Source organism: Symsagittifera roscoffensis, chromosome 3 (assembly GCF_963678635.1).
Source record: "Symsagittifera roscoffensis chromosome 3, txSymRosc1.1, whole genome shotgun sequence".
NCBI lineage: Eukaryota > Metazoa > Xenacoelomorpha > Acoela > Convolutidae > Symsagittifera > Symsagittifera roscoffensis.
The window spans coordinates 65,127,291-65,139,311 of record NC_087064.1 but is presented as its reverse complement, the minus strand read 5'-3'; the positions used below and the strand labels follow the sequence as shown (position 1 = coordinate 65,139,311).

The window sequence follows — 12,021 nt, the reverse complement described above, 5'->3', positions numbered from 1 at the left end:
TTTTGGCATAATTTTGCGATTCTGACCTAATAATTCAATTTTTGTGGTTCAAATAAGTGTTTCTTAGCAAGATCTTGCGTAGTTATAAAGAGGCAGGGCAACTATGGTATTTAGCACAGCGCATCGCAGAGAATACACTACGGGAACCCAAAATTGCAAGACATTTTTGTCAGGCTTTTTAATAAGAAAATCAAAAAGGCAGCTGGAGGTCTCGCCAGCCTTTGTGTTAGAATTGCTATACATGTACATGTAGCCGTTTTAAGCGCATGAGGGTATGATTATTGCCTATTATTTTGAACAGATTTTAGAAGATATTTCCATGTCAACCATCTATATCTATCTATCTATCTATACATTATTTAATTGGAGGTTCATTGGACACATCTTTAAGAAGCCCTTATCTTGACATATAAAAGATTTTTCAACATATTATTTTTTGCATGCTTAACGAAAGAAATTTTGCACGTTTAAGCTTTATCATATATTGTACTGCCTAAGAAATTTCACTTGGCAAATGTTCAAGACTTCACTATTTCAGTCTGTTAAAAGGCCAAAACATTGCAAGGGTTGAAATGCTTAATCAAATCGACGTCTTCCGTTGGAGCGCGAAAGCTTCAACTCTAGCTTTTTCTTTTATTCGCAACGTAAAATTATCAAAATTTTTGTTTCACAATTTAGTTAACTAAATATTAAGTTTTCACTCCTATTGTGGGGTCCTGTCAGGCAACACTCAGGAGTTTCAAATCTGGCGTCCAAATATGACTGCTCAAATCATTTTGGTTATCGTGATATGGCGTTTTTTATGATTTCGTTTTTTTTTTTAAAAACCTACATATAAAAAGAATTAATCGAGCTTGCAATTCTCAACCTTATAGGGGCGTGCTGTCAGCGTACATTGTTAAGAATGCTTGAATTTATGAATGCACTTAGGTATATATGCACTTTTTGAGTTCAATTGGAATTCATTTGCTGAAAGTTGCGTAAATAGCTTTCTCCAAATACGAGAAGGGAAATGGCGCAAAAAACGTGAACGATTTCTAGTTTCGAAAGTGTAATTTATTTTTAGACTTTCAGCGGAATAAAGACTTAAGTGATCTAGTTTTCTCAAGTTGGGTTAAAATTATTCAAAAATGCGCCAATCATAAAGTGTTCTAGAAATTCAAAGAGCTTAAAGGCCATAGGTTTTTTCTTTGAAATTCGAAAGTTGCGTTTTTTTTCAACAAAGTCAGTGTATTTTTTCTGTTTACTTGCGTTCAGTACTCTTTTCCAACTGTCAGTTGGCTGTGTTTCAAGTTGTAAGTAATTAAATTGATTATTTTATTTTAATAGTTATTCCAGCTTGTTAGCGAAAGAACCTTAACACTAGTATCGTATTTTTCAAAAAAGGCACAATTCAGTATTTTTTTCGCATCCGCCTTACATCTTAACCGACCTTGGAGTCGTCAAAAAAAATCACTAATTGATTCGCACCGCCTTCAGTGCCATTTTATTTCACTTTAAAAACAAAGTGTGCAAATAGCAGGTGTAATAATGAAGCATGTTTTTATTTACTTCTCTCGTTAATATTTGGTTTTCTGATGCTTAATTGAGCCGATGAAATTGATCCCAGAAAGTGCAAGAGAAATTGATTTATTTGGACATATTGACTTTTGAATTAATTAAAATTTCAAGAACGCTAGAGGTTATAAAAGGCGTTTTTATTAGAGTTTTATGGAAAAATTAATGATGCGGAATAGAAAAAGGCTTTGGGTAATGATACCAATAAATCTCTGGCTCTGAAAAGCAGATTAAAAATGCCTGAAGAGGTTTTTGAAATCAGGAACCTTATGCTGCCTATAATTTTAACTTAACTCATAGTCAACGACTTCTAAAAGCTTGGAAAAACTTTTGTCTGCTCTTACGGCTGGGAAAATGCCTTTCATCGCAGAAAATCGTTGTCGAAATAGTCCTTGCTCCATTTATTTTACTGTGTTTTGTGGAGCATACTTGTACTTCCATCTCAAAAATTAGGCGCTATCTGCTTTTTTATAGCAGAAAGTTGCTCAGTTTTGCAGAAAAATGTTTGCAGCACATGTAACTTCGATTGTTTTGCATGTAGTTTATCTCTGTAAATTAATATATTGCATGTCATTTTCTCCCGCGAATAATCTTCAGGTTCAAAAGGTCATGCAATCGAGTTGTAGCATATGTGGGGTGATGACTGATTATTGAATTCTAAACGAGTCTTTAAATATGCTTTTGTAAAACTTCTGTTTGCATCTGCACCATAAAATTGATGTTCTTGTGAAGATCTAGGATTTCGCACAAATAGTGTTTTCCTTCCCGCTCAACCCGTGTTTTTTTCTACGATCTTGATCAGTTTTTACTAATTAGCCAATTTGAGCATCTGGTTGCTGCGGTGCCGACCACCTTTTTTGAAAATTTTCTGAGAATTAAGTTGTTGAAATTGAATTTTTTTTTCGTTTTCCAGACCTTTTTTCAGACTGGAAATTTTAGATTGAATTTGCACTCCAACTCTTCTGCGCTTTTTTTTCTTTCTATATTTTATAAGGTGTCACTAATTGCTCATTAACTTTTTCAGTCTCCTCTCACTGGATATTCATAGATATTCGCGCGGTTAGACCATTCTTGCTATTTGCACAGCAACAGGCTATCCTTGTTACAATCGGACTAAATCAACAAAAGTCTATCGTAGTAAAAATTTGAGGCTCTTTTCCAGTCCCCCCCCCCCTTTGATTTTGTCTGAAGATCAATATTTGAAAGTCTATTTAAAATTGCTTTTCATGTTACAAACTGCATCAAAACGTTTCAGCGTGAACAAGTGAACACAAATTTCTACAACATTATTTACATGCAAAATGCCGTGTGAACAATTTTTGAACAGCTTATTTTTGTAATTTTATGAGGGGGGTGGGAAACTGGAAAAGAGCCAAATTTCACATGGCGTAAATGGCCGCTACCTACTGGTTTTTAAAGATATGACCGTGAAAACGGTTGAAAAATGGTAAAGAAAGTAGTTCATTTTGCTGTTCCAAGTAGCATCAAATGTTGACAAATAGAAATGTAAGCTGTTCATTCAAGTGGAATTACACGTCACTCGATAACTTTCTTGAAAATAGGGAAAACTCCAATTGGGAGCTAAAAGATTTTCGACAGAGATGGGATTCGAACCCACGCACGGAGACCGTATTGGATTAGCAGTCCAACGCCTTAACCACTCGGCCACCCTGTCTGGATAATTTGGAGTGATTCTATTTAAAATTGACATTCGAGTCGGTAACTGTTTTGTGTTCAATCTAGTTCAGAAACATAGTTTTGAGTTAACGTAAGTTTTTGTCGTGTTGCTAAAGCAAGATGTTGCATTCAATAAGTTGCCAAGTTGCATATATTTGACTTTTCGGTAAGAACTTCAAAGAGTTAAAATGGTAAAAGCTAATTTAGTGTTCAAAAATTGTTCACGATACCAATTTTAACTGCGCAGTGAAACCTTAAACCTCATTCACAAACGTGAACATTCATCGGTGTTCAAATCTGATTCGATACCGTATTTTGGAATCCTAAACACGACGATATATTTCATATGTCTAACTACAGACGACAACGCTTTGGTTTGGACAATAGAATCCGACACTTTCGAAGTGTCACTCTGCGACCAATGCCAATCGCCGGTGTCATCATTAACTGTTTCACTGGACATTGAAAATTACTCCATGTCATTCTTGCGCGATGATTTCTCCTTGAGATCTCTTGACATCGAATCAGACTCCTGGTCGGAGAACCAAGAGGGTTCAGAGAGGTTCTTGATGTTCCGAAAGCGACATCGGTTCCTCGGAACTTCAGGACTGGTTGTATCAGTTGGTGAATGCAGTGGAACTGTGGATATATGGGATTCGATTAGTCACCGTTTGTGCATGTCGTTGGGCACTAAGTTTGACCTGATTTCGGGAACTTTGAATGATTCTGGCCTAGGCCAGGAGGCACATCAGGGTCTGGTGGACTTGAAGGTTCTGAATGAAAAGTGTCTGATCTTCATCGGCTATAAACATCTACTTGAGGTTCGTGAATATGTTTTGAATAGTTTGAAACAGCTTGAAATTTCCCAATAACCTTTTGAGTTTTCAAAAAATGACCTCTCCCATCAAACTAGATTGGCATCGAATGCTGTTAGGTGGAATGTTTCGTGTTTAGGGCGAAGAATAAGCAGTTTTGAACCCAAAGTTTAAAATATAAAAATAAAGTATAATCACTGCTCAGGGCGGAGTCTACAATTGTTCATTACTTAAATTGAGCATAATTCGAAGAAGGCAAAACTTGGATAAACCTTTTCGAATTTGTTTGCTTAGGTTTGGGAATACAACGAAGAAGCCTTGTTGTTAGACACATCAGATGACGGCGGTGCATCTGACCACCATGCCAGTAGGCCGAAAGTTAGACTGAGTCTGCCATTCGAACTGACTGCAGTCGTCGTATGTTCCGACACTCACTCTGTCTTCGCCCTAATCGACTCAAAAGGAGGCCATCATTTGATGGAATTGTACAATAAACAGCTGACCAATGAAAATGCTGACACTAAAGCGAAGTCGTTCTACTGCTCCAAATTAGAAATTAATTAGGTTATAGTAATAACTGATTGTTGATTAGAAGATAATGTAAATAATATCGTGTATGGAATGAATAAATAAAAAATTCTACTTAATTTGAAATAATTTAGCTATTGCTCTTTTATCACGATTAGGGCGGTTTATCCACAAGGGAAAGGACCAACACAGCAGATGTTCAGCTCTTCACAGAGAACCGCTGTTGTGCCCCTGGTTAAGATCTACAGGCAATTTTTTGCCTATTTATTGTGGGATGGGTAATGTTCCCTAAAGCAACGAGTACGGATCATGGTGGGCCTTGAACAATCTACCTTTCGATTGAGAGGCGGGGCTCAAGCTACCACTTAAGCATTGATCCTCAATTATTATGCTGCAAGTTGAGTAGTTGTGATATGATAAATTGTTCGATAATAGCTGGGTATCTCACGGGATCAGTTATGTTATCATAATTTTAGTGGTAATAGACTGTTTTATTTATCCATTGAATTTCTCGTATGTTGTTTTTACTCGAGTAAGAGCCGCGTCATTAATCTGATGTTTTTTACTCTTGTTTACATAATAAGTCTTTGGTGTGAGAACGACTCTTCTTTTTAATGCGTGATAGATGATAATACCGGCAGTACTGTACCTTCTACGACAAAACACTTCACCTTGCTCCCTTAAAACGAATTCGGGCATTTTGATCAGGAGAGGACTTATGCAGTTTGTCCAAATGATTGAAGTTAACTTCGAATGATTCAAACTTTTATTTGAAGGATTTAAAATTATGGGCGGATTTTACTTGGCGTTGTCTCTTGTTCTCTATTACATGAAAAAATTACCCCATAAAGGAGGGCGACTTATAATTGAGGTCGGCTCATTCGAGAAGTTTCGATAAAGCACTTTATATTCAAATTTTGTTTCAACACCGCAACATGTGTTTCAGTTCAAGTCTGACAATTAGACAAGCTTTTTGTGATAGGGGCGAAATTGGCAGACAAGTTTTTTTGAAATAAATTTTGGCTTAAAGTTGTTCGCTGTTAGTTTTTGAAAATTAATTTGAAGAACAAGGAACTGAAGATGAAAAAAAATCATAATAAATAGCGGACAGACTTCGTTTACTCTTTTAATGATAAGCGTTCAATGAATTTGTTCCGCTTTAGATCTGAAATCTGATTATTAAATTCGTATTAAGTCTTCAGAAGTTGATAAAATGTTTTCTGACATTGAAGTGAAACTGGTTTTTGATGCCGAGCATTTCTCCATTTCTTCTCTGTTCAGCCATGCGCCAAGTGCTTTGGAGTCTAACACACATCGGATTGTGGACTCAAACACATGGGCCGAAATAGGAAAGATCATTTTCACGCCCAAAGAAGCCTCGAGAGAAAAAGAATCTGATTTTGAAAATCTGAAAAGTTCCTTGAAACATTTGTATGCTTCGGTCCATCCGTCACCTACAAAAAGAACCTCAAATGTACCCAAAGCTCCTAAGATTGCAACTGGCTTGAGAAACTCTACCCAAGTTGGTTCAAATGCGAGTCTTATGATTCAACAGTCGTCGGCTAAAATTGACGTCACCTCAATGATGGCGGTAGTTCAACAAATGGGATCGACCGAGAAAAGCTACAAATGCTCTTTTTGTGGCCAGGAAAGTGCGCACGTGACTTCAATGCGAAGACACATTGAAAAGATACATTTGCCAAATTCGACTTCGTTCGACTGTATGAGTTGTGAGTACAAAACGAAGCATAAGTTTGTGCTGAAAAACCACTACATGAACAAACATGGGATGCCGGAACCAGCTGCGTTGGCTATGATGGTCAATTATTAGGTATATGCTTCACAAATCGCTACTCAATAATGATAGCCCTTCACAAATTGTTACTCAAGAATGATAGCTCTGTAGAAATAAATCCTTTTTGAATTTAAATTTTTAGTTATGAATTTTGATTCTGTTGGTTAAAATATTTTTAATCTCATACAGTTTTCGATTTTTAAGTTCGTTTTAATTTTTAATACATCAGAAATTTTACAAGAGTTGTTTGAATTTACTTCGTGGGCATTAGCAAATTAGTTTTTTCGCCATCGTATTGACAGAAATTAGAAAAAAACTTGAAAACAAGGAGTTTTTTGTACGACAAAGTGATTGAACGATGCTGAAAGATGCTTAAGTGATTATTGATGAACGATGGTCTTGTTTGCATGGTGTCAGAATGTGAGGTTTAAATACATTACAACAATGGAAGTTATCTTTGTTGGCAATAGCGTGACGATCAAGAAGACCAACTGAGTGTTTTTTAGATTGAAATCTGTCTTTTGATTGAAATCTGAAAGGATGATTAAGACACGAAGGGATTTTTTTTTTTGGGGGGGGGGGGTATAGGTCTTCCCTTTTTTGGCTGACCCACTTTTAATTTACTAAAAGTTATTACTGAATTTTTGGCTAAGGTCTCCGCTTTTCTGAGCATTTTGAGTTTTCTTCTTTCTTGATAGCTGCTGATATACTATGACAGCTATATTCTAACCCTAATACTCGGTGCTTAAAACTTTAATTAAGAATGACCGAATAACGCCAACTTAGAGATGTTTGACGCAATAGCGCTTTTTTCCACCCGAATTTAAAGCTCTGCAAGAAGTGCTCAACTTCAGTATCTATGAACTGTTCTTTTTCTAATTAAGAGTACTGAACGTAGTGAAAGTCAACTTTTTCTCAATTTAAATCTTGATTTATTTTTAAGTTCATTTCATTTGTTAAAAGAAAGGCAAACTCCACTATCGAGCAGCAAAAGTGTAAAGGTCACGAAAAACGTGATGGACTTCTTGTTTCGACTATGGAATTTAATTATCAGATTTCCGGGCGAAATAAAAATTTTACCTGTTGCTCCATTTTTCTCAAATTGGCTTAGTTTTATCAAAAATAAAGCAATCACTAGTTGTCTGTGAATTCAACGAGCTTCAAGGGCATATATTTTTTCTTAAAAATTCGAAAAGTTGAAGCTTTTTCAATCAAAATTAAGTCAGTATTTTTTCCATTTCCTTGCGTTCATTAACCTCTTCCAACTGTCAGTTGGTTATGTTTTATGCCAATTGAATGGCTTGGTTTAATTTGCTCATAAGTGCTTGGCGAATACACTAGAATCAATGTTTGGAGGTCGTCGATCAGAATCAGGACAATTTTTGTATTTCACAAAGTTCATGTACTTTAATTGCTTAATAGTTTTGCTTGCAATTTTGAAGCTCTTTTTGCCTCTTATTTTGCTTGTGTTTGCAAAGTACAGCCTTGTCTGTGTTGAAAAATTAAAGGAAAAATTAATTGCTTTTAGAAAATTAACAAATTTAAAAAATTAGCCAATTGTTTTTCACACAATGATAGCGTAATCAATGGGTTTTGCTCCAATGTGAAGAATTTTTGCTGGTACCTAAAGCTTACACTTTTTCTACAGATTTCAGATCATAACTCTAATGCGATACATGCTCATTTGTTTTGTTCAAGTTTTTTTTCAAGAAAAAAAACATTAAGCAAAAATAATCTATCTAAAGGCATCAGTAAAGATAGCTAGCTTAAACGATGAAGCATATGCTTAAGTTGTGGCGTTATTTTATAGAACACAGTCAAATTCAAATTGATTAATGGCTGCTTTTGCTTTATTTTGAAACTTGGATTATCTTTTATTGTCCGCGTAGGCTGAATTATGAAATGACTTAATTGTTTTTTTTTTTAGCTAAACCTCAAGTTCAGTTCCAACGATAAAATTAACCAAATTACCGCACAACAAAAAGCAGATTCTCATTTTGCCGTTCTCCATTTATCTCAATGATAGCGACCAGCAATGTTGCACACCTCAGGCGTTTTTTTTTTAATAATTTTTTGACAATTTTGGGCTTTGCAGAAAAAAAAGAACAGAGAAAACCTCAATTGTGATTGAAGTTTATAAATTTACGTGTTGCAGATAAGTTTAGCAAACAAATTGAAAAAAGGTTCATTTTGAGGTTCAGTTGCACTTTTCCACTTTTGTTTTTTTAAGCATTTTTAAGTGCCATTGAACGCAGTGCAGACTCATTTGTAGGTCGAGTTAGTTACTACTTGTTTTTCCACGATAAAGTCCTTAGAAATGTTCACACTCAAAAAAAGCGATGCTTATAATTTACTAACTTTTTAAAAGAAACGAGATTGTTATTGTACCTAGTTTTCGAACTCGCACTTTGAAATACAAATTCCTGCCTAGAAATTTGTGACTTAAATCTTACGAAACATAGTTTTATAACTATATTGTAACAAGACTGCTCGTATCAGGGCGGAGCCCTGAATGTTCCGACTGCTCATTAAGGTTTATGGAGCAGTAATATCATTAAAAAATTAAAAGTAATAAAACAAAATGAAAATTTTTTTTTCAAAAATTTTTAATTTTTTTTAAATCATCCCCCCACACGCCATATAAAGTACAAAAGGATAGATTTCGCTACTTGTATTAAATCAATTATGGCAAATAAGCTTCGTTAAACCAATTTGGAACGATTTCTAAGACGGATTAACTCTCCGCTTACGCGTTAATAGCGCGAAATATATCGCGCGTTAATTGTCCCAAATTGGCCAAAATGGCAATCTTTAAACCCCCATAACTTTACAGAAAATAATCACAGGTGAAATATCTTTTCAAATTTAAGCTCAGGACAAAAATACCTTTCGAATGATATAAAAAAATCCGTCAAAATGGCTAGGTAAAAAGTTGAAATTTGTCTGTTGAATCCATTGAATTTCTCGTATGTTGTTTTTACTCGAGTAAGAGCCGCGTCATTAATCTGATGTTTTTTACTCTTGTTTACATAATAAGTCTTTGGTGTGAGAACGACTCTTCTTTTTAATGCGTGATAGATGATAATACCGGCAGTACTGTACCTTCTACGACAAAACACTTCACCTTGCTCCCTTAAAACGAATTCGGGCATTTTGATCAGGAGAGGACTTATGCAGTTTGTCCAAATGATTGAAGTTAACTTCGAATGATTCAAACTTTTATTTGAAGGATTTAAAATTATGGGCGGATTTTACTTGGCGTTGTCTCTTGTTCTCTATTACATGAAAAAATTACCCCATAAAGGAGGGCGACTTATAATTGAGGTCGGCTCATTCGAGAAGTTTCGATAAAGCACTTTATATTCAAATTTTGTTTCAACACCGCAACATGTGTTTCAGTTCAAGTCTGACAATTAGACAAGCTTTTTGTGATAGGGGCGAAATTGGCAGACAAGTTTTTTTGAAATAAATTTTGGCTTAAAGTTGTTCGCTGTTAGTTTTTGAAAATTAATTTGAAGAACAAGGAACTGAAGATGAAAAAAAATCATAATAAATAGCGGACAGACTTCGTTTACTCTTTTAATGATAAGCGTTCAATGAATTTGTTCCGCTTTAGATCTGAAATCTGATTATTAAATTCTTATTAAGTCTTCAGAAGTTGATAAAATGTTTTCTGACATTGAAGTGAAACTGGTTTTTGATGCCGAGCATTTCTCCATTTCTTCTCTGTTCAGCCATGCGCCAAGTGCTTTGGAGTCTAACACACATCGGATTGTGGACTCAAACACATGGGCCGAAATAGGAAAGATCATTTTCACGCCCAAAGAAGCCTCGAGAGAAAAAGAATCTGATTTTGAAAATCTGAAAAGTTCCTTGAAACATTTGTATGCTTCGGTCCATCCGTCACCTACAAAAAGAACCTCAAATGTACCCAAAGCTCCTAAGATTGCAACTGGCTTGAGAAACTCTACCCAAGTTGGTTCAAATGCGAGTCTTATGATTCAACAGTCGTCGGCTAAAATTGACGTCACCTCAATGATGGCGGTAGTTCAACAAATGGGATCGACCGAGAAAAGCTACAAATGCTCTTTTTGTGGCCAGGAAAGTGCGCACGTGACTTCAATGCGAAGACACATTGAAAAGATACATTTGCCAAATTCGACTTCGTTCGACTGTATGAGTTGTGAGTACAAAACGAAGCATAAGTTTGTGCTGAAAAACCACTACATGAACAAACATGGGATGCCGGAACCAGCTGCGTTGGCTATGATGGTCAATTATTAGGTATATGCTTCACAAATCGCTACTCAATAATGATAGCCCTTCACAAATTGTTACTCAAGAATGATAGCTCTGTAGAAATAAATCCTTTTTGAATTTAAATTTTTAGTTATGAATTTTGATTCTGTTGGTTAAAATATTTTTAATCTCATACAGTTTTCGATTTTTAAGTTCGTTTTAATTTTTAATACATCAGAAATTTTACAAGAGTTGTTTGAATTTACTTCGTGGGCATTAGCAAATTAGTTTTTTCGCCATCGTATTGACAGAAATTAGAAAAAAACTTGAAAACAAGGAGTTTTTTGTACGACAAAGTGATTGAACGATGCTGAAAGATGCTTAAGTGATTATTGATGAACGATGGTCTTGTTTGCATGGTGTCAGAATGTGAGGTTTAAATACATTACAACAATGAAGTTATCTTTGTTGGCAATAGCGTGACGATCAAGAAGACCAACTGAGTGTTTTTGAGATTGAAATCTGTCTTTTGATTGAAATCTGAAAGGATGATTAAGACACGAAGGGATTTTTTTGGGGGGGGGGGGTATAGGTCTTCCCTTTTTTGGCTGACCCACTTTTAATTTACTAAAAGTTATTACTGAATTTTTGGCTAAGGTCTCCGCTTTTCTGAGCATTTTGAGTTTTCTTCTTTCTTGATAGCTGCTGATATACTATGACAGCTATATTCTAACCCTAATACTCGGTGCTTAAAACTTTAATTAAGAATGACCGAATAACGCCAACTTAGAGATGTTTGACGCAATAGCGCTTTTTTCCACCCGAATTTAAAGCTCTGCAAGAAGTGCTCAACTTCAGTATCTATGAACTGTTCTTTTTCTAATTAAGAGTACTGAACGTAGTGAAAGTCAACTTTTTCTCAATTTAAATCTTGATTTATTTTTAAGTTCATTTCATTTGTTAAAAGAAAGGCAAACTCCACTATCGAGCAGCAAAAGTGTAAAGGTCACGAAAAACGTGATGGACTTCTTGTTTCGACTATGGAATTTAATTATCAGATTTCCGGGCGAAATAAAAATTTTACCTGTTGCTCCATTTTTCTCAAATTGGCTTAGTTTTATCAAAAATAAAGCAATCACTAGTTGTCTGTGAATTCAACGAGCTTCAAGGGCATATATTTTTTCTTAAAAATTCGAAAAGTTGAAGCTTTTTCAATCAAAATTAAGTCAGTATTTTTTCCATTTCCTTGCGTTCATTAACCTCTTCCAACTGTCAGTTGGTTATGTTTTATGCCAATTGAATGGCTTGGTTTAATTTGCTCATAAGTGCTTGGCGAATACACTAGAATCAATGTTTGGAGGTCGTCGATCAGAATCAGGACAATTTTTGTATTTCACAAAGTTCATGTAC

At 35.3% G+C, this 12,021-nt stretch overlaps 1 protein-coding gene and 1 non-coding gene across 3 annotated transcripts in view; one reads left to right on the top strand and one right to left on the bottom strand.

Annotated features, from left to right (window-relative positions):
• The window catches only part of LOC134842114 (uncharacterized), a 40,939-nt gene extending 36,061 nt beyond the window's left edge, over positions 1–4,878 (top strand). For both annotated transcript variants that reach the window (XM_063858302.1, XM_063858303.1), the window contains exons 4-5: positions 3,482–4,055; positions 4,344–4,878. In XM_063858302.1, coding sequence (XP_063714372.1) covers positions 3,482–4,055; positions 4,344–4,613 — 844 coding nt within the window. In that variant the 3' untranslated portion in view covers positions 4,614–4,878. The remainder of the gene's footprint in view (positions 1–3,481; positions 4,056–4,343) is intronic.
• Trnas-gcu (transfer RNA serine (anticodon GCU)) lies at positions 3,151–3,232 on the bottom strand. Its single transcript has one exon. It is a non-coding gene; the product is annotated as a tRNA-Ser (tRNA).
• Positions 4,879–12,021: the final 7,143 nt, after the last annotated feature.